This window comes from Stegastes partitus, unplaced genomic scaffold, assembly GCF_000690725.1.
Source record: "Stegastes partitus isolate 25-593 unplaced genomic scaffold, Stegastes_partitus-1.0.2 Scaffold1852, whole genome shotgun sequence".
Lineage (NCBI taxonomy): Eukaryota > Metazoa > Chordata > Actinopteri > Pomacentridae > Stegastes > Stegastes partitus.
In genome coordinates, this window is record NW_007579583.1 from 129,654 (window position 1) to 157,065 (window position 27,412).

General features: G+C 41.9%; 1 protein-coding gene across 6 annotated transcripts in view; it reads left to right on the forward strand.

Moving 5' to 3' along the window:
• The window catches only part of LOC103372890 (ankyrin repeat and SAM domain-containing protein 1A), a 69,868-nt gene that overhangs the window by 29,402 nt on the left and 13,054 nt on the right, over positions 1 to 27,412 (forward strand). For 2 of the 6 annotated variants that reach the window (XM_008302660.1, XM_008302663.1), the window contains 6 exons: positions 636 to 729; positions 4,362 to 4,855; positions 14,087 to 14,143; positions 15,653 to 15,722; positions 19,066 to 19,181; positions 26,881 to 26,979. In XM_008302660.1, coding sequence (XP_008300882.1) covers positions 636 to 729; positions 4,362 to 4,855; positions 14,087 to 14,143; positions 15,653 to 15,722; positions 19,066 to 19,181; positions 26,881 to 26,979 — 930 coding nt within the window. The remainder of the gene's footprint in view (positions 1 to 635; positions 730 to 4,361; positions 4,856 to 14,086; positions 14,144 to 15,652; positions 15,723 to 19,065; positions 19,182 to 26,880; positions 26,980 to 27,412) is intronic. The other 4 variants (XM_008302658.1, XM_008302659.1, XM_008302661.1 and 1 more) reach the window with 4 other exon arrangements.

The window sequence follows — 27,412 nt, forward strand, 5'->3', positions numbered from 1 at the left end:
ATTGTACCAAAAAACATGGAGCTTTGATATGCATATTTCATATTGCATGTATGGAGCGTGATCATAAGACCGTAGCAGGTTATATAATACAAATGATGGCCTCACAGTCAGAGATTGACTCATATGTCAGCAGAAGGCAGGAGTCATCTTAAACTGGCCCCCCATCACTGTGTGTCTTTGTAAACCTGTCCACTCGATTTATTGCTACCATCTTTTTTTTATTGCCTTTTCATATCTATTATCCAGTTAGCAGCTTTTTATTACTGCTGCCACCCACCTACAACCCCACCTGCTGCCCCACAATATCCGCTCATGCCTTTAATTTCAAGCTCCTATTGAGTTAGCGGTGCTTTTCAGCTGCCCAATCATAACAGGTGAGCAGCGTGGTCATCTGTGCTTTAATTTGCAGCTTTCTGAACTCAGCCACATCATGGCTGATGTAGGCAAATGTGCCACCAATAATGTAATACTGACAATCAAAGGGAAAAGCGGCTCATTTCATGTCAGGCTGACTAACTAGGCTAGAGCAGATGCTAATATGATTATCGGAAAACACAGAAAATGTTTGGGTGGTAGATTGTGATTGGGAGCTGTTAGTAAATTTAGCTTTTCTCTCTCTTTCCGTCCTACTTCAGCGTAAACCCTCTGCCCCAAACGACCTCAGAGCCCCAAGTAAGACGCAAGACAGTCTGCACCCTCATGGACGGGTGGCCCCACGGGCACCAGGAGGTGAGTACGAGCACCACCCTATGAGTTTAGTTGCCTAAAAAGGAACAACAACTGCTGCTGGTAACGCTGTGAGGGTGAGGGAAGGATGGACTGGACACATCAGACTTGAAAATCATGAGCCAAGCATGTCAATGAAATCGGAGAAATGCATTTGAGATGGGCTGGCGTGGATTAGCACTGCCAGGCAGTGCACGATTGGCATTCTCAGGCAGCAGAGCGGATTTGACTTGTCAGGAGCCAGCTGATTGACATTCTTTGGCAAGTGGAAAAGACTCATTTCATTGCCAATATGAAACTGAATTCTTGATCAGATTGTGACATTCCTATCTCAGATCCACATTCCAGCTTAAAGCTGGATATGCCACGTCATCCAGTCAAGCGTGGAGCAGAGATGAGGAGCATAGCTTCTGGGTTTTTGCTGACACACATACAGATATCGTCATTGAATAAATGTTTTTGGAGCATGTTTGCAAAATGGACTGCAGGAAGATGCATGTTGAGTTGATAGCTGTTGTAACCTTCACGGGATTAATCGACTGCTTTTATATAGTTTTGGAAGGTTTGATGAATTATTTTGTGAAAAATAATAATTGAGCAGCATCAGTGTAAAAGGTCTAACTTTACCAAATCCATCAATCACGGGTACTCCCTGACCTAAATGCAGTTGGACACAAATGGAAATTGTCTTCGCTGAGTATGTGAGTTTATTTCTTATTCTTGCTGACAAAAATTAGGCAGACACACTTTCAGCACAAATTTTTGCACGTTTAGTGTTTCTGTAGTGGGCCCTATATTTTTCCAGTTTCCTGTTTCCTTCCGTGTCATCTTTGGTGACTTTTTTAGTTACATTTTCAATTCCGTATTTTGAAAGCCACAAAAACCACAAGTGTGGTTTCTATGTAAATAACTGTCTCTGTGATGTTCTTCCCTTCTTTTCCCTACGCTTTTGCTTGCAGGAGGGTAAATGCATGTTTCCCATTTTTTGTGTGTTACATAAACCCCGGCTGCTGGCTGAGCCTAAATGTTTAGTTCTGCTCATGTGGATATGATTTTCATTGTGCCTAAGCTGGTCTGTGGTCCGATTCCTTGCCCCCTATGTGGACAGTCAGGGACCAAACCTCAGCACACTCTGTGGCAGGTGGAGGGTAAATGCACAGTCAGCGATATTGTGGTGTTTATTGTTTGTCACAAACACATTGCTGTTCTCAGCAGGAATGTGGTGTTTCCCAACAGATTCACACTGCTGTGAGGTGTTTTATAGGATTACTGAAATATATTTCTCACAGGTAGTAACATCCTATGATTCTCCACAGGTAATAATAAAAACACCAGGCTTCCATAGTACATAGTTATGACTAGCAGTGGTGAAGAAGCAAACGCCATTGCGTACTTGCTGCTAATTTAGTACAGTTTGTTCTATGGATGTGTGGCGTTTGCAGTTTCAGTATTGTCCTGCTGTGTAGTTGCTTCAGAAATGTACACTGGTTTAATTTGCTGTTATGAACTACAGAGAAACTGCAACCGATGGAGCTCAAGACAGAAAGCACCTGCTTGGCACAAAAATGACCCATAAAAACTTCCATATATAATACTTGAGCACAAAATGTACCAAATATTTATAGCTATTCCTTTAACCTAATGTGTTGGCTCAACTAGCACAGTCATTGTGCTCAATTTTACATCATGCTATGACCTAGTATGTGCTAGTGTAATAATATAACATACTGACTATTAAGACAGTTGCAGTTGTTTTCTATTGAGTGGCATAGAGGTGTGTGTTTACACACCTTAATTTTAATTTCCACATGTCAATAAGATGACCTTTAGTTCCTTATTGATGTTCTACAGTGCATGACCCAGAGTTAAAGATGTCTTTGACGCTACAATAACGAGAGAGCAGATTTTTCCACACACAGAACATGAATTGACTTTGGCCTATGTAGATGGTGGAGTGACAGCCAGCCCTGGTTCTACACCATCTGCAAATCAAACATGACATCATTGGTGAGATATGGAGCTGTCGTTGCCAAATGAAATACACATCCCACCTCTCCAGTGACCTCACCCGTCTGTAATAGTTGCAATAACATCAGCTTGTTTCTGTGCACATTTTCCACCATAGAACTGTATGAACACGGGCTGCAGTGCTCTTCGCAAGGGTTAACACCACGTGAGATTGTTGGAACTGCACTGATGTGCTCATAGGGCGTTCACACTCCCGAGCTGCCAAGGAGAGGGTGGGTGTTTGGCTGTGATCCTGACATATGTGTGCAGTACACTCACTCACCCCTTACAACACACGTAAATACTCCCACGCACATTTTTGTTTTTTCTACATGTCCAAGTGTTTAACAACTTGTAAAAAAGGGGAGTTCAGGGCTTACTTTGGCAGACACGCTAACTGCAAATGGCCCCTGACACAGTAATGAGGTAGCTTGGTGAGCTCTTTGTAGATAGCGCTCTTCCACAGCCTGCTTTCCTTTTGATGTTTCCCCTCTTGTAGAGATGGCATGGCAGAGCCAGCCACATGTTTAGCATAAAGCTATTTTGTCAAGGACAAACAAAGTGCTGCAACAGGTCACTACTTTCCTGTGGTGTCACTGCCCCAGATTCCCTGTCACCAAACACCCCTGACCCTGTCACCCTGGCGGAGACTGTCCACACACACACATACACCCCACATACACACTCCTACAGCATGTGTCACAGGACTAATTATCAGGAGTCTGCCTGCTGGAGGATAGGGTGATTCAAATTTCCATTCCTGAGCCACCATTAGGATCTAGAATTAGAAGGCAGAAAACACAGAGGGGTGCTGGTCACACGGCAGACAACAGCACGCATCAGTGCAGAGTGAAGGAAGGCGACCACAGGATCGGGCTTGTGTTAGTATATTTCCTCTGAAGCTAAGCATAGGTGACCACAGGCACTGCTAAAGCTGTGTCTGATTTGATTGTGTAAAAGAGGCTTAGGTGGCAGTAATTCCTTGAGGAGAGGGAGGAGGAAAATCTAATTGTTTTTAATTGCACTTGCCATCCAGTCTCATTAAGGAGTTGTTTTCGTTGAAGAAGGCTGCCGATGTAAGTTTCACTCCTCTCAGTGATATTTCAGAGTTCTGTCATTCATTTTCTGTTCTATATTCTGGTAAGTTTGTTGTACTTCTTTTCCCGCTTGTAATTCACGTGCATGTTTGCATGCAAGTATAGTGAGTAACTGGGAGGAATTCTTAGTGTTGTGTCATTTTGGGAAAACAGACTTAACAGACTTAACAGACAAATGGGCCTGTGAGATGAGGCTTCTCACGAGGATGACTTGCTTCACCTCCCTGTTACAAAATGCAGGCAGTCAGGCACCAGCAGTGAGACGTCAGACGGTTGCAAGCTGGGTTTGGAATTCAGTCATTTCTCCAGCCAACATACGCCTTCTCCTAACTCCTTCTGTTCTCTCTCCCTCTTTTTCTCTCCTGCACTCCTGGTAGGAAACAATTACAGATCTGTTTCAGGGCTTGTGTGGGTGGTTTCTTATTAGCCCTGCTCTACGGATCTGCCCTTCAGTTGGAAGTCCACTTTCCAGCACTCAAAAACTACTTTCTTTCTTCACTGACTTTCCTTTCCCTCCCCCTTTTCGTCTAGATAACTCACAGCTCAGCCAGGACCAGGGAGCAGGTGTCCCGGAGCAGTTCACCGGCCTCTTGCACGGATCTTCTCCCGTCTTCGACAGCCGCGAGGAGCCCTTCAGGCTTCCAGGTGTTCCGCCACCCAACCAAGGCCAACTAGAAACACGAAAAGCTGCCAAAGTAAAAGAGGAAGCGACAGCAGCTGCACCGCCGCCCAGCCGTCCCAGTATGGCCGCCATCCTGACAGACTGTGATCCAAAAGCAATTTATGCGACTGTGAACAAAGAACCCCGGGACTCAGGGGCCGGGGCAGTGTCTTCCGTAAGGATGCGCCCTCCTGGAGACCTGAAACTGGCTCGCAGCCTCTCCAAATCTGACTCGGACTTGCTGGTGTCGCCTCCTAGCGAGGAGGAAGGAGGACTGGGAAACCGGAGCGAGTCTGTTTCTAACTGTAGCACTGGCAAAAAGAGACTGGAGAAATCTCCCTCTTTCACCTCAGAATGGGACGAGGTAAGTGTTTGCTCTCACCCGGTTTAACACTGTCATTTGGTGCTTTAGTCTTCGTACAAAGCAATACTGCAGACACATTGACTTAATGTGAAAGGATTTCAAGATGTGTAATATGTTCAAATTCAGCAGTTTTTTTTCAGTAATGGTAAAATAGAAGAACATTTTTTTTGGGTTGTTTATTTGATGTGGACATCACAATTACATTGGACAAACCAGATGCATTGTTGGAGTGTTTTAGCACATGTGCTAATTCGCAACACTTGTGCACAGGAGGCTTTTGAATTGATACAAATAGTAGAAGTAATAGGAAAAGAAAAAAGAGACAGAGGAAAAAAATTCCTGTGTACAATAGCATTACAACAATAAAAGAGAGGCAAATTAGAATCAACTTTTAGAGTAGAGTAGAGTAGAGTAGAATGCTTTTATTGTCATCATACACAAAGTACAATGAAATTAAAAGACAACTCCTGTGGTGCAAAAGCATAAAAGTAAAAGTATAAAAAGACAATTAAGAATATATACATACATTTACAAAAGGAGCCAGTAGGATGAATCAAAGATACAATTACTAAACATATTCACAAATATATTGAGTAATTTGTCATTAAAAAGCCAAAGGAAGCAACCCAGTAATATTCTGCAGAACACTTGCTCTGTGTCTTACAATATTAAGCAAATTCATGGACGCAGTTTGTATCCAAGCAAAAATACCAAATCTGTGTTAACAGATTCAGGTCAAGTATATGCCAGTTGTATGAGCATATTGTCAAGGATTCTTCTTATGCACAACGTCCTGTTCTTTTCACAAAGCTGCACTTGTTTGGCCTTAAGTCAGCTGGTGTTTGTGCTGCAGCAGACATTTTTCTCCCAACACTGATTGAATGAAAACCTCAGTATCAACTGCAAACAGCTCTGTTGACTGTAGTGAATTTCAACAAAGAGACTGTTCTTGTTCTGTCAACTCAAAGCCCACCTGTTGTCCTGAGGGGGACACTGTGCAATTTGAGCTCTAACTTGTCTCAAACGCTAACCTTCAGCAAACACAGTGACTAATGGAAAAATGTGCTCCTGCATGCAAATCGCACAAGAATTTAGATTAGTACATTTCATTTCTTATAACGCAAGCTGCAAAAAGAAAAAAAAAATTACATAATTCCTAATTCATTTTTTTTTCGGTACAAGTGCTGTGTATTTTCATTTTTTCCAGCCATGCCTTGTGTTTGTTATCACAGTGGATATTCAAATCTAAATATATCCCCTCCCCTCCATTCAGCACTTTAATGCTTTGTCTGGGACGTAGATAAAGAGCCGAGTAGAGCCGCGGTGAGGAGAGATTAGAGAAGACAAGAAGATGGGGATAAAATGACTGAGAAGCTGAGAGAATAAGACAAGAGACGGAGATTTGGAACTTGAGATTCGGAGAGAACTTGGAAGCTGCAGATCTATCTTTCTTTAGCTTTTGCCTCCTCCACTTCCAAAGGCTTTAGGCTCCAACCTGAGTCTGTAGAGAAGGGCAACCCGTCACACAAACACAACACAGAAAACACGCTGCTGAACAAATATAGGATTTTGATCACCCCCCCCAAAAAAAAAAGTTTTTTTGAAAACAAAAAAACACTTAAAAGTTTGTTAGATTGTGCAGCCCGAGATGTAAAAGAAAAATCTAACATAATTTCAATGTATATAAACTGTGATTAGATATATATAAGCCTGAGCAGGTGGCATGGTTACCTCCTTCACCATTTTCCTACAGTAATCATCTTATTGTTGGTAGAATTAAAGATATCCTCTAAGCTTCTCAGTTAAGTTTTAGCATAAGCTGTCCACTCGTGTCCCAGGAATTTTTTCCTTCTTGTATTGTTCTCTTGTAACATGCACCTCTGTTACAACTGCCCCCACAGTGTGGCCTGGTCCACCAGAGATGACTTGCATGTTGTGTTTTTGATGGCCGACCATCCTGAGCGAATCATGGGCTCGGATAGCACTAATGCTCTCTCTTCCCACAGTGAGGAGATCATATTGCTGCCTAGTGTTCCTTTACATCACCCTATCAGAAAACCCACAGTGAGCTTAGATAGAAGAAGCTTTGAGGTCGATATCTTGGCCGCTTTGGGCCGTGGTTTGTATGCAGGTGGTCAGAGTTTGATACTTTGGTGACGTCCCCAGCTGATCCAGTAATTGGACTGTGGTGCCCTGCGATTCTCAGGCTTTTAAGACTCTCTTATTGTCCCAGTTTGAACTGTGTTTGGAACTGCGCAACACACAAGTAAATCTGAATAATGCATCATTGTTGCAGTGTTTTGCATTGCCATGCACTTTTTATGGCCTCCTCAGTAGACATTATTATGTGACTGCTTCTCTAATTAGCTCGTTTTCTCATCACCACTGTGACCGTGTGACAGCTGTGATGTTGCTGCAGTTCACTGCTCAGCGTTGATAACAGTCACACAGGAGCCCGCAGAGAGGAGGCTGTAGTCTTTGAGGTGCATTTATGCATGACGGAAACTGACCTAATGTTTGCCCTGTCTGGAAATACTCCCGTCAACACTTCCATCTTTAGATGCTTTCAGATGGAGAGGGTCAGTGCAAAGCCTTTTTACAGAAACTAGTCAAAGTTCAAAATGCTTTTCTAGCCTGATGGCAAATGGCAACACCTTGGCAGAATGGCTTATTCATTGTTGTGTGCAGTCAGTGTAACCTTGTCTTTAGGATTTTATGTAATGTGAGCACCACCAAGATTTTTATTTTTTCTTTGATCCACTCCAGCATTTGCAAGCATCACTTTAGTTTATAGTTTTATGAATCTCTGCCAAGGAGACACTCGCTGAAAATTGAAGATAGAATTTGACTGAAGTTACTAACAAAAACTGACCTTCAGTGCTTCTCTGTATGCAGTGAGGGAATGCTGTGGTTTCAGACTCACCTCCATTAAAGTGTACAAGACCGTGTTTGTTCTGTCAGCTTACCTTTTGCTCTCAGAGTTTGCAATTTTAACCAGCAGGAGCTGCTGTATGATCATCATTACAGTCCTGAATACTGCAGTAGGGGACTGTTTGAACCACTGCTTTTAGTACTTATGACTGTAACATATATTGCATATGAGCAATATAGTTTAAATTATTGATTTATGCATTAATCTTTAAGTTAATGATTAATTATGAAGTCAACAAATGCTATGGAACAAATTATAACTCAGCCAATTCTAGATGCTGACATTGATATTTGAGAGTTTAAAGCCTTTTTGAAATCAGTCATTTTTGATGCTGTTTTCCAGTGATTTTATTTGAATGTGTTTAAATTCTTTGTAGTTGCTTCTTTTGTTAGTGCTGAGAGGGGCTATTTCCACTTGGATTTAAACTGTCTATGCATACATGCGTCTTTTTTTTTTTTGGTGGCACTGTAAACGGATACAGTTGCTCCATTATTTTATTTCTGACAAATCAGGAGCTCAACAAGTGTTTTTCATTAGATCGAACTTGCTGTTATCACACGAACCACTGAAGTGAAGCCTTAAGGACTTAAATGTGGTATTTTTTAAAGATTTATGATAATATGATGAAAAATATTGACCAAGAGTAGTTTTTTTTTCCTATATACATATCATGTAAATGAACAACTTGATACAGATCCCTCACATAATAAGAGGGACATTTTACACTTGTTTAATCAACATGTCTGTAGTTTCTGTAGTGGACAACAATATTTTTGTGAATTATGTTAACCTAGTGACATTTTTTTTACTACTATTTCAGTTTTTTATTATCTAGCTAGCTCGATGACAAATAGTGACAAATTCCGGTCAAATTGTACCATAACCTAAAGTGTACACATATTTTAATGTTATTTTTTATTCACGTTATACACACACAGCTCCTGAGACGATGTCCTACCTTTGCGGAGCAGCGTGGTCGGTAATAAGGTCAAAAAGGGGAATGTCTTAAGTGCTTGAATCTTTTAATTCCCCTGTCAGAGTCTCTGATCACCAGCAGGATGCTGTACAGTCTAATTATCCAGTTTAATGAACACCTCACCTCCTCAGACTGTACCTGAGGGATGTGGCCTCTGAGAGCATGACAGGATTAAGGCAGCCATGACATTACTTGGTTACTGGAGATTGCTGCCCTCTCCAAATACCCCCAGCAGCCGTAATAATCCTGGAGCTCCTCCGTCTTGTTGTCTTCTCCCTGGTGCTTTTGTAAATAGTAAATAGACTGAGCATGAGAACCGATCTGGGTGTTAAAGAAACAAGGCTGCTGAGGAGGAGCCAAAACAGAAGGTATCGCTGTCCTCTCACACTAGCATGTTCTCCCATGTGGCGCAAGAACAGGCTGTGTTAGTTGCTTCTAACTGAAAAAAGAGATCTTATCAGTGAAAAGGAGATGCACTTGAGGCAATGGCCTCATTTGCTGTCTTCGCCATACAAGTGGATGCTACTGAGGGAACTGCCCTGCTTTAAGTTCATCTGAACGCCTAAAGTCTTCTTTGAAATCTTTAAGTAGGCTGCTGGCAGGAAGCACCACAGTTCATTCTTAATTATTCATTTATCCCATGGGAGTGCATTTTATTTACTCGCCAGTCAGTCAGCTACACAATAAGATTATTCTAGGATTATAATAACTATGCAATTGACCTTGAAAATGTTAGATTTTGCTCTGGCTGTCAGTGCTACAGCAGGAAAATAAATGTGTGCGTACCCCAAAGGAGGCTGGTAACCATGAATCCTGCCTGATGGATCTCATGTATGTGCAGGTTCCTTGTCTTGCTCCCTGTCGGGGTGTATAGACTACATTTGGGTGTGAAGCAGCCTGTCAGTTAGACAAATAGATCTCACATTCACGCATGGCAGCTGGAGTGAATTCAAAATGTACAAGCCCTAAGCTCCAATGTACAAAATTTAAGCCTACTGCTTGTAAAAGGATTGCTTTGAAGAAGCTGCTTGCATTGGTTAACTTTTCCTTTTCTAATGGCAACGATACCACGATTTAGTATTTTTTGACAACATGCCAAATGAGATTCAGTATTTTTGATTTAGTCAATAGTGATAAGATGTTTATTAGAAGCCTTGCTTGACGGGTGAGATTCTTGAAGTAGATATTACTTCTGAAAAGCTATTTCTTTTGTCCAATTTTGGAGTCTTACTTAATGTTAATGAACTCAGAAGCCGATTTCCTCTCACATGAATAGTGATTCAGATGCCTCAGAGTTCTGTGCTCAAAGAGAAAGGCAGGAGCCCCAAATCTTTCTTCCCCTTTCCCTTTCAGGAAAAAAAGCCTGTATTTGCTTGAAATGGAAATATTCAAACCCTCGATGTAAAGTGCATAGCAAATGAGGAGTGTATGAGGGAAGTAGTTAAAGTTTGAGTGGGTGTAGCCTCGCCTGCACTCTCTTTAATGATGTTGGGAGTGTCTTCTGAAAATGGAAAACTTCCTTCTCTATTCGTTCTCTGTCTGCCTTCTCTTCAGCCCTTATCGCTCCATCTAGAGTGTTTGGTTGCTCTTCCTGAGTAGATGTGGTCACCACCTTACGGTCACAGCTGGCTGCTCTTGGACACTCTACAGAGCTGTGTGACAGCATTTGGCTGAGAGGTCCCGGGACATTACCAAACCCACCCCCTAGTGCACGCACACGCCCCTTTTAAAAACATCTTTTTCTCCTTTTAATCTGGTTTGCTAAATATTCCAGTTCTCACACCCTCTTCCCTTTCCTTTCTATATCTGTCTTACTGCTTCTCCCCCCTCCTTTTCAGCTACACACCCTTGAATGCGCTGCTTCTGGTTTCAAGACAAGGAGATTTGACTTGCATGAGGTCTTGGCCTATGCATCACTCCATTTAAGGAGCTCTGAGTGTGCGTGCATGTGTGTTTTGTGCGAGTGTGTGCTGGTGTGTAAAGCGCATGCTAATGCGGGTTGGTCTTGGTCCTTGCAATCAGACTGAAGATGACAATCCAGGGGGCACATTGTGTGGGCCAGCACTCTGAGCTCCACAGATGGGAGGAGAGAAAAGCAGACAGAGAGCTCTAGACAGAGACAGAAGGAGAGGGCCGCTATCCACTTCCCCACTTCACTTTTTAACTTCATTTTCGATTCGCACTCCACAGATCCAATAGCCACTATGAAACCAGCTTTTGTGAGTATTGATTCTCTTACAGGCAGCAGCTCGGCCAGAGGCTCATTAATCTTGTCTACCTGCAGTGAATGAATTGAATGAGAAAATAATTAATGCTTTCGAGCATTTCTGTGGATGTTATGTTTCTTGTAAAGCCTCTTTAATTGGTATGCACTGATTGAAGCTAGTCGCTTTATTTGCTAAGCAGCACAATAGGAAAAAAGTGAGCGTCTCCTTTATATTGTCCTTTTGTTTCTGAGTATATGCTTCAAAAGTTGATCCTCTGTGGTATTTTAAAGTTAAGCGTCATGTCTTTGTTCTTTTTGCCATCTTGTATTGATGTGGTGTAGCGTTTGGCCCTGCTGTTTGTTAAGAAGAAGTCTTGTGTGTTTGACCTGCTGAGATCAAACCAAACTGTGGGTGTGTGTCAGAGCCCCAGTGCAGCCAGCAGGGGAAATCTATTCTCTAATCCCCACTAGGGGGAGAACACAGGAGAACCACAGGGGATTGAGACATGGAGCTGAGACATACGTAGCGTTACTCTAGTCACTGAAGACAGGAGATGTCCTTTCTGCTCTATATTGTATGAAAACTTTCAACTTACCAGACAATATATCCATCGACATCCTTTGGGACTGAGTTCACAAGGGTTTGTGAGTCGTGTGAAAAGGACAGTGTTTCCTAAAACACAAGCATGACATTGGGCTATTTCAGGAGAATGTTGATGGGACTGCTGACAGTGCTTTGTCCCACTATGGCATTGAGGTGTTGGCACCTCCTACAGACGTTGGTGTGTTCGTGTTCCCCTTGATGCCATTCACTAGTCCATAGTTTTCATCCAGCCCTTGTTTTGGTGCCAGCTTACCAATTTGAGGCCTGGGCACACTCTCACTGCGGCAGCCTTTTGTTTCACCCTGAACACACTGTGCCAGGCGTCCTTTAGCTCTCCCGCCACCCTGTTTCTTTTAGCTTTAGATGCGCATTGTTCAAGGCTGCTAATGAAAAAACAGTTTGTGTTTTCAAGTCCCCAGTAAAGTAGCTGTCAAGTTATTCTGCTCAGCCACCCTGGAGCAGCGGGCCTGCTGTGAGAAGCATGATAAATGGGTTCATGTGTCTTTAATCTCACCCTGGCCATCTCTCATCACTGCTAGCTCTTCAGCTGTTGACCTCCACCTCACAGGCGACTTTTGACCCCGCTCATTGTATTTCCTTGCTCATAGTGAGCCCCTCTAACAATGGTCGCCTCTCCATTTCAGGTCTCTGTATTGATTCGATCCCGCAGTGCAAAAACACATTCCACTTTCTCTCCCCTATTTATTGTCACGGCACCGAGCGTCTTAGTCCTCCACCATGAAATTCAGAAGCTTTTTCTTGTTGTGTTTGTGATTTACCTTGAGGAAATCACCGGGTCGTATCCCCTGATAAGGATATATTTACCCAGCTGTAACACTATATCACACCTGCCTTTCACGCTAGCAGCTCCTAAATCTCATTGGAGCAGCGAGTATTCCCTTTACCATTATGCTGGACATGTGAAGCCGATACACCGAAATGGAATGCAGCTGTGTTTTTGTGTTCTCCATATGCAGACTTGCATTTTGTTAAAATGGAAAAAAAAAGAAGCTGACCATAGCTGCAATGTATGTTGAACATGCACAACCAGTCCTTCTCACTTTTTTCCTCTTATCCACTAGCAGTTTGAGGCATTCAAAAAGCATCCATGCACATGTGCTAATCAGGGGACAGAGTATTACAACCGCTACACTGACATGTCCTGAGAGGAAATAAACTTGACAGTTAAACTGTGTGTCAGAGCGAGATCACAGTGCCTTATTGTCCCCCTTTTGCTCATTGCAGAGGAGTGATGCCACTGACACGGGCATTATCCTTCCTCCAGTACAGACTGAGGCCACTTTATGAGACAAGGGCCCTGCCTCGTCCTCATTAACTCAGGAGCTGCAACTGCTTCATGTGTGTGTGTGTGTGTGTGTGTGTGTGTGTGTGATTTTACAAATTGGACTCGTGATTAATGCCAGTGTTCATCGGCAGCTTTCTAATTGGCTTTGTCCTGCTGAGGTCTAATAATTTAGGTTATTATGAGAGCAACATAAACATGAAAAGTTGAGGGTTTGAATTGAAAACGGAGGATGGAGATGCAGAGTGGGTCATGTTTGGAAAATTCAATGTAGATGCAGCTACATCATATGGTTGAATTTTAGTGAGAGTTCGATGAGAAGATTGATACCCCTCTCATGCCTCGATAAATGAGCAGCGGCAGGCCCATGCCGCTTACTGCATCATTCATTTCTTTCATACGATGAGAGTGTGACACAGACGCAGAGCATCTTAGTATTTGTGTGACTGTCTGTAAGAACAGAACAGGGAATGCTTGCTGAGCTGTTGTGTTTTTTTTTTTTTTGTCGAGTGACTCCTGGGAAATCTCTTCTGTTGGGTTAAATCCGGTTTAAAGCTCCTGATGCATGCACAGATGCTCTCAGATGCTCTCGTGCGAACAGTAGCCACCTTTTTTTTTTTTTTTTTTTTTGCTGAATCATCTGGATGCTCAGCTGGGAAAGGTTCAGCTTACTGTCAACATTCCTGTTTTAATGACGGACATATTGAACACGTGTGCGATGAGGTTATTTGTTGCGCTTGTGTGACTAATCTTACCATCTGGTCAATACGCATGATTCTAATCAACAATATAGAGAAGCCACATCAGGCAGATTGATAATGCGATCCTCCCACTGTCCTTTGTATTACACCTCCCTTTTTTTTTTCTCTCGTTGCCAGAATTGTTTTTCCTCTGTGATATTGAGGATTAATAGCGAAAAAGAATGTTGAACATGAATACAGTGTTAAAAATAACATGAAAGGTTTGTGGGAAAGAGTGTAAAATATTTATATATCAGAGCTCCATGGTGCTGTTTTCTGTGTTTCTTCATTGTCTTCCACCCCACTGATTCTTCGATGGCTTACTCATTACAAACACATTGCTTACGCATTCAATTTAATGTTTTCAAAACCACCTGTATATAATAGGATTGATTATAATCGTCCTGCCTGAGGAAAGCTGACACAGCGTAGATACAGAAGGCGAAACAAAACCCTGAATTCTCTCTCAGCAGACACAGAGGACTTCAGCCACCACAAAACAACGAAGATCTAATTCCTTTGACAGCGTAAGATGCCCATCTTCATATGAATACCTCCTAGTCCTTTTGGGGTTTGGCTCTGTCCTCTTCTGGGGCATTCTTTGTAGAGGTAGATGGGATTCTTTCAGGCTTCATGAACCCTTTTTGGAATGACATAATCTCAGTGATTATTAATTTCTTTTTCTATGCGAGTTCAGAAACTTAAATTTACGAATAAATATCCACTGACAGCAGCATACTTAAATAGATGAATCATTCTTCAAAGTTAAATTCCTCTTTTATTCCTCTGCTCCTTTGACATACATTTCTCTTCTAATTATGTACCGTTTCACTACTAAACATCCACGTACTGATCGATGACGAACAAACGTAGACTTTGGTCTCCTGATGGCACTTTATTGCCTTATATAATTATACAAATGGGGACATAAAACCTGTCTGGGGGCTTTTTGAGCAGCAGCCAGGACTTGTGCTCTAGAGCCAGGACAGATGAAATATTTCCCAACGGGCACAATGAAGATACCTATTCGCTCCAATTTATACAACATGGCCTTATCGTCAAAAAGAGCTGGAGTGACAGTACCTGCCAGGTGTGACAACAGCACTGTCACTCTCCTCTTTTTCATTTATTTCACTCTCAGTATCTATGCATATTTTGAAAGGGGGAGCCATATTTCTGTGCTGTGACAGGTGTAATATTGCAGCTCTTTTGCCCACTGCTGCTTCAGTGCCTTTATGAATGCATTTGAGGGAAATAGCCACAGTATTCTGGATTTCATGGATTTCAGTGACAACACAGTAGTGGTGTTCACATGCACTCTGTACACATGCATGACATTATTGCAATATAACTTGGGAATCTGGGCGTTTTATCAACGATAGCCATTTCTCTTTCTTCTCGGTGCATTTAACTTCTTCCGTACTTTGTCTAAAGAGGCTCAGTTGCCTTGAAACTATTGTTTCAAGTAGCACACAAAACATGACACAGATAGTCTAATCTTTTCTCTGAGAGCTTTATAAATACGCGAAAAGCATGAATCACCTGATATTGTTTCTATTCTGTTGCACACTTCCTCTGTCAACTTGATTGCCATCATTACACTTTTGTCTCGTCATCAATTGTGTCAGATCGTGAGAGTGGGACATCTGTAAAGCATTGTTGTTTTGGCTGCGGGCAGCAGATGGGACGCTGCTACCTGCAGCCAAGCACCAGTAACTTCTCCAATATGAGACAGCAGCAATGACTGTATTAATGTGATCATAAACAAGATACAAAGGCAATCAACCATTTTGCAGTTGCTCCAGACGCCCTTCAAAATGTTTGTGTCTTCATAAAACCACAGCAACTGACTTTTTGAGTCGAAGTCTGACTCAGGCTTAAAATCCTCTTTTTGCAGGGTCACTGTCATGTTTTGGTTGTTTATTTCTTATGGCATGGGGGGTGTTTCTCTGTATTTTTGCTGGTGAAAGGTGGAGGCTGAACTCTTGATTGCTCTTCCAGGCTCTTATCTCTCTCTCATCTGTTCCTGTCCTCAGATCGAGAAGATCATGACACTGATTGGTGCAGGCATCGATTTTTCAAGAGATCAGCAGTATGCTACACCAGGTACAGTATGATTTTTTTTCTCTTTTTTTTAATCATCCTGCTGTGAAATGTTAATCACAGTTCAGTACCTTGAAGTTAAGTGTGTTATTTAAAATTCAAAAATGAATCATCAATAAAAGCTAAAAGTTTCAAGGCAAAATAGTGAACTGGGTAGTTTTTCATCAGCGTTTAGTGCTGATTTTTACTGTTTTTACTCACCCCTGTAATAAATTTCACCACTATTGCATTATTAATCTCATGTGAATCTTACTGCAAGCCCTAAACCCCCTAAATTATCCATTTGGCTGTAAGCAGAGATTTCCGTGGCAGATTTAGACTCCAGTTATTTGCCTGCATTTCCTCAAAACCTTCAGTCAGCCTTTCTCGGTGCACAATGCATATGGGATTTTTGGTTCTGTCATTTCAGGAGCTTCTTTGACTGTGACTGCCTTTACTTGTCTTGTGGTAGGCCCATGCCTTGTCCCTTTTTTATATTCAACACCTGTGTGGATTTGCTTCATAATGTTCCTTCAAGTCAGTTGATCTGCATCCAGGCCTTCAAAGGAAATCAAATAGGTGCCTGGGAGTCACGGTCAATGGAGGAGGCATCCAAAAACAAACTGCGATTCGATTAACAACAGAGAATTGGATACAAAAGTATAATGTGGGGCGACGGCTGGTCTATTTTAATGGAACAGATAAGGAAAGGAATCTTAGGCAATGCTTTTAAGTAGTGCTTGTCGTCTCGTGTTAGAATACAGAGCGGAAACCCACTGGGTTTATTTTGTGTGTCTTTTTTTTAAGGTGTGGTGTCTGACACAAGTATGGTCTCTAAACCTATATCAGAGGGTAGCACTATCTTTATTTTTACGACCCGAGAGACGCTTTATTACATCTTGCGTTGGACATTAAGGATGCTGTACTTGCTCTCCTGTTATTCTTCAGGCTTTTCAAAAGTCTGTCATCAGGGTTGATGGATGGTGCCTCGGGACTGTAGCAGTAACCCGAACAATCGAATCTTCCCCTTCAGCGTTCCCCTCTCTCACATTATTCAACATTCACCTTCATTTTACGCTCTGCTTTAGCTACCTTTTTAATATATGTAAACAATGCAGCACATCCTCCATTCCTTCGCACAAACGCCATCTTCTTATACTACCCCTCTTGTTTGTTATGCCCTGCACTGGAGTGGGCTGTTTAAATATTAACCACTACGTATGTCAGAGAGTGAGCTCATTTTGCGTTCTAGACTTAGGGAAAGCTGACACTACTGCAGTAAAGTAGTTAACGCCCCATCACAGGATGCATCTGCCTGGTCTGAAGTCGCCACAAGTCTGAATCCACTTCTGCACATGTGAGCCTCAACCTTTTAGCCACCATGGCCGCAGCTCCAGCTCAACGAAGCTGCTGTCAGGAGGCCATCAAGGGACTCGCCAGAGAAGAGGCTCTCTGTTTGATGCACATGTGAGAAGCCGCATCACTTTGTTCCTCCGTCTCTGATTCAGCCCAGTGTTCGCCTCCTCTCAGCGCTGAATGGAGAGCAGTGATGTCTCTAGTTGATTGGCTCAGCGCCTGCAGTCTCTTGTATTTCCAGCTCCTCGCTGATTAACTTCTACATCAGAGGGAAAGAAATGGTGGAAGAGGGGGAATGAAAGTGGGAGAAAGGAACTGAGATACAGATGCTGCAGAAAGTCAAGAGCACATGCATGTAATGAGGGATGGGGGTCTGTAGCTGACATGGTAGCTCGCACTGACAAAGAGCAGCCACCTGCAGTGGTTCAGAGAGAGAGAGGGGAGTGGAGAAGTGTATGCAATGAGGAGAGAGAGAGAGAGAGAGAGAGCAAGGGAGGAGAGAGGAATTGCAGGCAGCAGAATTGTGAACAGGCAGGACAATAGAAGGACGCCACTTCGGCATCTGTAGGATTAGATGTTCTGCTCTTTAGCCTGATGTGGACTCGCCTGTGTTTTGGTAGAAAGTGACTGCTGTTGGACTTGATCGCATCTCACTCTGTCTTTGTCTGCAGAAGAGTTCATTCTGGGAGCCAGCTTTCACCAAAAGTGGTCTTTGAAGTAGCTGATTGGATTCTTAACTGGATTTTTTTTTTTTCCTTGACAAATTTCCAAGTTTCTGGAGTGACCAAATGGGATTTCTTACATGGGAACCTGATCTGGAACAGGATTGTTTGTGTAGCAGGTTGAACAGATGATAAGAACACTGACAAGAGAAAAGGAAACTTTCACTTGTGCATTTTATATATAAATGTAGCTTTAGATTTTATATCTGTTTAGTATTGTGTGTTGTCAGCTTTCTTTATGTGTGGAAGATAAAGCAAAACTCTGTTAACTGTTAGGTGTGTTTCAGATGCAGTTACCAAATTAAGAGTTAAAGGTCACTATACCAAGTTTAAGTGCGCAGTAACGGAGTCCCGTTGTAGAAAATGTGTGGGTTTTTTGCTTTGAAAGAGAGTTAAAACATATTTGTAACATGTTCATAGGAGCAGAGCCAATCATCTGTCCTTGTACAGGTTAGGCTGCTCTCTTCTCAGGCTGCTGACAGCTGTCAGCTTCATGTTGGTTTGTGATCAATCTCAGCTCATTGCAGTCTGTCGCAGGTTTGCTTTAGTCCTTTTGCCTTTTTGTCCTGTCATTTTCCATGTGAACACTGTCATATCTCAGGTAGTTTCATGTCTGCATTGATTATGGTTGATCTAATCTTTATTAGGTTGGCTGTGTGAGCCAGGAATTCACATATTTACCAATTGACTGTCCAGCCCACAAGTGTCCAGATAACTTTCAGCTTTGCCAAAACAAATCGTCCTCACTGGAAAAACTTCCCTGAAGTTTTGAACTCGTCCTCACCTCTCTGGCACCTCTGAGTTTTGCTACAAAGCTGGAGCTAAAATCTGCTTTAAGTTTGTATTTCTGGACAGACAATGCTACCTCTTGACATGGGACATTCTGACTTTTTCCTGGTTGGATATGAAATGTTTTGTTGCACTTGCAGCACTTAAGTGAGACAGTGTGTTGATTGTACCTGTGTCGTTGCTATGTTCCTGGCTGACTGTCATAGCTAAGAATTTTGTGGATATTAGCTGGTGGTCCGCCAGCTCGTATCCCATTTAGCATCTCCTTAGCCCCTGAGTCGGGGTACTTTATTCCATCTTGGGTGACTGTGGTTCGGCCCCCGCTACCCTGCGGGAGCTGACGCCCTGTCCATAGAGGACACTGTCTCCCCCGTCTTCCTGTTGCCGGTGCGCTCGGCTGTGCTGGCCGAGAATGATGTGGCAATGCCACGTCTCATCCTCAGAGTGCCGCTGCTACCGGCTGAAAGGTTTCTCACTCCTGAAGCGCTTTCCCCTGTCAGCAGGTGCTGCAGGCCGGCTGCTGGACCAGCCTGTAGGAGACTGGCTGGAGCACGTGGGGCTGCCGCAATACGAGAGCAAACTACTCCTGAATGGGTTCGACGACCTACACTACATGGTGAGTTTCTCATTCACTTCTTTTATTGTTAGTGTAGTTCTTATTTTCTGCTGTCTTTTTAAGGCTCTCCTGGGATATAGTGAGTGTTTTCTGTTTCTACTTGCCTGTTGCTTGTTGTTGGGTTTTTTTGTACTACTTTAATCACTTTATTTTCTTCTTGTCTTTTTCCACTGACTCCTACTTAACTCCAGTTTGTGTCTTTTTGCATTAATCCGATTGCCACCCTTGGTTAGGTGTGAGATTATCCCATTAACTTAAGTGAAGTTCAATTACCTGTAATCCTGTTACTGCTTGTTTCAGCAGTCACAGATTTTATTGTAAGAATAATTTATTCTGCACAATTTGCGCACATAATGTAATAACACACTTATGTCATATGTTGTGCAACATTGACTGTATTCTGAGAATGATTCAGAGTCAGAGCATTTCCTCTCATTCATGTGACCGGTTTTTAGGCAGAGCATCCATTGATTTTTGCCAGAATAGCCAGTCATTCAACTAGACAATGTACATTTGGAGCTTAACTGCTGTCAGATATTTAGTTTGATATCATCATCCCTGGTTGTGCGTTGAGTGGAATTTATCCTGCAATCTCAGACTCTCAGACAGTCTGTCTCCAGCTCAGGAGGCTGCTGTCGTGGCCTCTCACTTACAGTCAAGGAGCTTGTTGCCAGAGAAGCAGCTGATACCTGTCCAGAATGGAGAAGCGTCTCAATGAGCAATGGGGTGCTGTTGCCAAGCCGACAAGTTGATAGAGCCCATAGTGTGCAATGCCACTATATGTTGGCTCTGTTGCTTTTGTCAGTAATGAGGACTGATGGAGGGGAGAATGAGGGACCCAGCTGCTGGGCTAAGCCAGTGGGCCACTTAGAAATGAGACAACCATGCTATATATCAACAAGAAAACTGACCTCCATCAGGCCCATCAGACAACTCCATGAAGCCCATCACACGCCTGCTCTTCAACACATAAAGAAACATGTGGTCACAGGCTTTAATCCTATTCCAACACCTTAGTACATCTACTTTTACTGATAACGTCTTATCACATACTATGAATTACGTTTTGTTAGACCCAGACCAATATATCGGTTTGCCGAATTTAGAAACCTTCTCATCACATAGTTTGTCCAACATGGCAGCTCCATTGTTTATACTTTCGGCATTGCCTGCAGCACATGTAACAGAGTACGCAGCTGAGCAGACAGTGGTGCGGAGTCAAGCTTTGTCTTTATTGTAATTTGCTGACTACCTGTGAACTACATTACTGGAAGGTCATAAGTACATAAGACTACAGTATCATCATCTGTACACCACAATATTTTTGAATTTTGGTTTGTTTAAGTAATTTAATGGTCGATTATCATACTTATCATTATTTTATCACTTATCATACTTTGTTTATACTTAAGACAAGGTATTTAAAACACAGTAAAAATGATGGCATTTAGGCCACTGCTACAGACTTAAAGATTAAAAAAAAAATTAAAATGCTGAGTAATCCCTTCAAAACAGAAATCTGGCCACGCTTTTTTCCCATAAACTGTGTCCTTTGTGAATATATGGATATCATATATACATATATAATATATGTTTTTTTTAATGACATGTGCTTCTTCAAACTCAACACAACCAACTTTGGCCTTGACGGATCTGTAGTCACGTATTGGAAACCTGTGTTTTCAGGTTTTGATGACTGCAGTTTTTTGAGTTTTAAGTTTTTTGATGACAACTCAATTTCTTGAGTCGTCACTGTAGCTGCCGATGTCATTTTGATTCATGAGACACAATAAAAAAAACATTTGTGAGCTGAGTGCTACATACACTAGTCCCTGATACGGTCACACAGTGTTGGCTTTGCAAACAGTAGAGGAAAAAACTACTCTTTTCAGATTTTAACTTGCTGTACTGCTGCAGGTTATTTCCTGGGTATCAGAGGGATTTTTGTGATTCAACAAATGTCCTTTGTCTGCCTGGAAAGATAAGTGAGGCAAAACCAACTGCTTAAATCCAATCTTTCCATGGACACAAGTGAAATTACTAAATCAAGGAAAATTGCCAACAGCAGTCTCAAGCTGAATCTAACCCACAGTGGTGGAAATGGAGAAACTGTATTGATTAGCTTTTTATGTCCTGTTTTTTTTATTGTTTTGTCTTTTGCTTGTACATCAGAGTTGGAGGCGTTTTGGTCTTTTAAACTGCTACAATGACAGCACTGTGTGTATGTTTTTCCAAATGAGGATCAGCATTGATTGCTTGATGGCTTTTGTGATTTAAGGCTTATTAATTGGACTGAAATATCGCACATTAGCACCCTTTGGACTCAGGAAACTGAAGCTTTGTAACGTTAGGCTACAGTTGTTTGTGGATAGCATCACATAGCAAAAAACAAAACAAAACAAAACACTGCACTAATTAAACAGCAAAACCAATGTAAAGCAAGTATTTCTTGCTTTTCTATAGCTGCAGAAATGTTAAGCTGCTATTCAGCAACATCTGACTAATTTCAGTGCACTATGATACTCGTGTGAACTCGTGTGAACAATCTTTAGTCTACTTTACATAACCAGAGAACAGCACGTTCATCCACTTATCTGCCTCTCTCCTTCTCACCCAGTGTGATCAACAGCTATGTTTAAGTCTGTGTTGAAGCCTCTGAAGTTTCTCTCAGGGTTTAATCTTCCTACTGTCTTTTAGTCTTTCACACTCTTCTTCCTCAGCCTTGAGTCCTCTTCTTTTTTCTTTTTTCTTTTTTTTTTTCCCAAAGCGGAGAGCTGGCAACATTTCTATCTTTAAACACGGCTTACGGACCACCTGGCTTCCTGAAATCGCTGGAGGATTTAGGAAAGAAAAAAAAAAAAGCTGTAACCTTTAAACAACGTGTCCTTCCCACAGCTAATGTTGACCTTTAAAGAATCACAATTTGGTCTCAATTTGAAATGAGGATTACCCTCTGAGTCACCTTGTCTTTGCTTAACTCTCCTAATTGTGTTTAATGTGCCTGTGCATCAAAGTGGATGGAACAGGAAGAGGCCATGTTTCATTGTGGGCTTTGTCACCAGACAAATATTTTGTCCAAATTTTTAACTGGCCACCATTTGGTTTGGTTATGTGTGCAAGAGATCCTCTCCTATAATCACCAAACTGATCCATTGCATCAACTCAACAATCTATGAAATTTCACATAAACTCAGACACAGACAGAGAATTAGGGCTGAGTGAAAACTAATTATGACTCTAATGCTGCTACAGCATCTCCTGTTTAGCTGAGCGGCACCAAGACAGGCAAGAAGTCAAATTCATTTGCAGAGAGAAATTGTCATATCTGTTTCATCATCAAATGTAATTGAGCAGCAAAAAATCTCTCCCTGAATATCTGTATTAGTCGGCTTTAAAAATGGTCCTCAGGCTTCTTTGGGTCCGTGGGTCCACTGTAGCCAATGTGCAGTAAGATGACTAATTAAATAGTGTTTACTCTGCCACTCAGCCCACTGTGATCTCTGTCTACCCTGCAGGCTTGCTCCTGAAGTGGATCAATAACAGCAGTGATTGTTTTGTGTTCAAGCAGCGTGGCAGAGACAAGCCTCTTCTGAAACCAATTAGATGCTTTTTATCGACTCGTGGAGCAAATGTCCCGATGAAACGAGCTCCGCGCAGCCATGCCGCTCTCCTGTCCTCGCTGGTACTGACAAGCAATGCTCGTTGAAACGAAACTGCTCCTTTTCTCTGTGCTCGACTTCTTGTGGCTGTATCATCAGCAGTGACAGAGTCCGTCCAGTTTGTTTGTATTCGAGGCTGGCAAACTGACATTCTTCTGCTGGGTCATCTCTTTGTCTGAAGCTAGACGACAACACATTTTCTTTAAGTTTCAGGGTCAGTGGAAGGGATTCGTTGTATCTTAGAAGCAATAGTCTCTTAAAAAAGAGCTTGAGTTTCAATCTAAAAGTTGCACAAAGGCAAGACAAAGAGAAACACAGCATTTGCTTGTGCTTCTGTGCTGCATCTGTGTAATTTAAGTTTTAAAGTATCTCTGTTTCCCCCCCATTTTCTGTTCTCATTGTTATCTTCCATTAAGTAAATGCAAAACAGTTAGAACGAGTCAATGCAACCAAACCCTGCAGAAAAATCCAGTAATGGCTTCATGCATTAGAAGCTCAAGGATTGGGAATGGATTAATTGATTTTTTCTGTTGCACCAGTGATGGTGATGTATTGTTGTCCATTTACCCATTTGAAAAACATTTGCAGATGGATTAAAATGGAAACATTTTTGCTGCCTTTGTACATTTAGTCACAGCTTCCTCCAGTCTTTTCTTCACAGGCCTGTGTTGGTCAGTTTAGAAAGACAAACTATGACCGTCGGTGCTGTGGATCGACTGTCCTTTAGACGGTCAGGCTGACTGATCCGTGCCCCAGAACGCCTGGCCTGAATTCAGATTGTTTTTAAACTGGAGGGACCACTGTGGTGCTTCTCTGGATAGGCCGAGGAGGGACAGAGCAGCATTTTAATGAGAGGACAGGGGAAAGCAGAGATAAATGAGCTGCACAAGCACAGTCACAAAAAAACCACCCGGCTTACAGTACTCTAGATGTATTCTTTTCACCCGCGTTGTGCTGATGTTAGCTTTCTCTCAACTAATGTATTCTCACTGTTAAACCCGCCGAGCCTGTGGAGCCACATTAGTCAGAAATTTCCCCACAGAGTTGTCACCATCGCATCACACTGTTTGTGTTTTCCGAGTCTTTGAAGGGAGATAAATGTCTTATCAAGATACAGCAGAGGTGAATGTAATATTTATGCTGTGGGAGATGAGAATTTCATTAAAACTCACGTACCTAAAAAAACATGTTTTGCATTGTTAATATTTAAAGTCCTTAAAAGAGGAGCCTGTGATTCTGGAGAAAGATTGTTGATATTTCGATAGTTAGCATATTAAGACAGATAGCATGTGTTAGAGTTAATGTTCCTAAGACTCCGATTGCTCCGTTTGCCCACATCCCATCTCCCCTACCTTTCCTCTGTCTTGTGCATGAGAATGAACTGATGAACTAGTGTTGATGGATCAGTCTGAGCCACTTCGTTTCTCATTTTTCACAGCCAGGGTGTGTACGAACATCAGATTTTAACTCGCACATCATGAGGAGATGTTTACGAAATTTGATTAGAATCGCAGATTATATTTTAAAATTTAGTTGGGTTTGATTCAGTGAGATTTATCAGGTAGCAAAATGTCGGTTAGAGCTCACAATTATTTTCGTTATCTCTTAATCTGCCAGTTTTTCTTACAGTTTGTCAAGTAATTAGCCACGTTTCACATTATTTGTTTTGTCTGACCAACAGTTTAAAACTGAAATATATTGAGTTTATTTATCTTGTGACAGAGAAGCTGCATTTGTGCTTGAAATAATGAAAGCAAAACCAGCTGATTAAACACTTTCTGTAAATGAAGTCACTAATGTCAGTTAGTCATACAACAAAGTGAGTACTTCTAATCAATGTGAGTCATAAATATGTCTTGTGAAAAGTGCAAAAACATAATTTAATTAAAGCCAAAAGGGACATTGTGCAGTTCCTAGTTTTGTCTGACCAGCAGTTCATACCCCAAAATATTCACTAACAAGAATAAAGAACAGGGACCGTGATAGCAGTTGGCAAATATATTGCCTTCACAGTTAATCAATGAATTGATAAATTGTTGATGATTGATGTTTCTGATTAATGGACGAATCACTCAATGTCTACAATCCCGCATGACCTTATTCACATCGATAATTTTTTGCTCTTAACATGATTGGGTTTGTTTTTTTTAAAACAACAAAGTTACAGTATTAAGATTTATTATTTAATTTGGATGTTTCCTGTGCATATCTCCTTGACAAAAATCATAAAATGCCTCTTAAAAGTCTATAAAGCTCAATAAACAAATGTTAAGTGTGCAGTTATGGATAAAACCTGCCTGTACAATAGAGAAAAGACATTAGACACAAATGCATTGCAAATGCTGCATTAAACATATCCATTTAACAGCAAAAAAGAGCCGGAAAATGGGCAAAGAGTATAAAGCCAGTCTGTTAGAGCTATACTTCCCCCTAAAGAGGCATTTATCAGCTAATCTCCAGCGGGACAGTAATGCAATGATCCATGCACCGTGAAAGCACTATTATCCATCCAGCTCCCCAAATAGTTTCAATCCTCGGCTGGAAAGGCAGCGATCAGCGCCTTGCTGCCCAGAGATAATGGGCTTTAAGTTGTCAGTTTAGTGAGAGGCATGAAGAAAGTAAAAGAGATGCATCATGACACCACACGTTCACTGTAAGCTGTAACGAAGGTGGTGGCTCGCCATGGCCATGACGGACATAACTTGTTTGTTAAGTTCAGGTGCTCATCTTCCTTCTTTCTTTCTTCTCAAGATTCCCAAAGACAGGTTCTATCTGCTCCTATTACATGCTTACATATTACAATGTGAATGGGGTGCCAATGTAAAAGTGTATGTCAGTGTCTTACTCAGCAAAATTGTGATTAACATTGGGATTCCACAGGCAGCATTACACAAATTACTCTGCAGTTTTTTTCCCTCCCCACACTGACAGACCTGCTCCTCCCCTCTCCTCATCCTTTCTACTCCTTGTTTGCATCCACAGCGACTGCATGAAAAACAGGCTGTCAGGTTTGACCTACAGACAGCTTCTCCTCTGTCCCTCTAGTGCTGTGTGTGTGTGTGTGTGTGTGTGTGTGAGTGTGCAGAGGTGAGTGCCGTAAGATTAACTTGAGGTTCATATTGAGGAGTCAGCCGCATGAACCCTGAGCCGTCACAATTTGTTCCTGAGGCAGCAGCTCCCGTGGAGCGTGATGATACTTTTACAGATGAGACGCGGTTGCTGACCCCCACTATGGAAGGAACGCAGCTAGCATTAATCGCTGATAGTCAACAAGATTGACCTGGAGCTCCTCCTGAGCGCTCCTGGTCAATCTGAGAAGTATTGCAATGTAATAATTCATTTATTTAGACTGTCAAGAAATCAGCCAACAGGACTCTAAAATGTTCAGTGTAGAGATTGAGGCTTTCCTTTGACGAACCAAATCGTTTTGATTCCCCCCCTGCAGCCACCAGCTACTGTCAGCTGCTCTCGTGTTCTACTCCTGCATCTCATATCGCTGACCACTCTGCAACTCAGACATTGATTTATCGCTCTTTTCTCCATTATCCATTACCTGCCACACAGTCTCAAAGGTGATATTGTGTGTAACCAAAGGCGGGTTTGACCATCACTCACCACATTCCTGTCAAGCTGCTCCCCCGCACACTTAAGTCTCATTTATAGGGTTATCGACATGGCCCCGTTACATCAGTCAGTGGGCTGGGTTCTAGGGAGGATCTCACTCAGGAGTAACCAACCTTTTTTCTGCAATGCTAGCATACCTGTGATCGATATTTACCCTGCAGCGTAGGCTCCTCTCTTGGAGGGGTTGTCTCAGCTTCATTTAACATCAGGTCCAAGTTGTCTGGTTTGGATTTACATAGATGATGGATGATTCACGTGATGATGCTATGTTACTAAATGGCTGCTTGTTTTGCCTGAAATACATTTCAGTTCATGTCCTCTTGTATGTACCACCCCTTCTAAAGACTTTCACAAAACCCCAGTGTCCACATAAAAGTCCCTGATTTTTTTTTTTTGTATGTGTTTTTGTTTTATAGGGAAGCAATGTAATGGAAGACCAGGACTTAAGAGAGATTGGAATAACAGACCCAAGCCACAGGAAGAAGATCCTGCATGCAGCACGTTCATTACCAAAGGTGACAAATCATTGATTCTTACTTCAATACTTATCCCAGCATAGTAAGACCATGATTTGTTGTTTTGCATTCTCTCTGCTGTTAAATCACAAGGTACTAATCTTTAAAATTCCAAAGCATAACTGCATTGGTGACAAATAGCAAAGCACCTTTTATATGAGTACTGTGCCTAAGTAAAGTACAAATACGCCAAATTGCACATGAATATTTCCATTTTACACCACTGATGTAGTATAGTGTTATTTTATACACACACTACACAGAGTGAGCCGATGTCTGTAATCCATCAATACGTATAGTTAAAGGTTACTTTTTTAGATTAGGATCTAAAACGATAATTTAAAAAAAAAAAAAAAAAAAAAAAAAAAGCAGACAATAACATTAGAAAAAGCTGTGATTTCTAACTTCTATAGCTTTTAGTCTCTTGGAAACA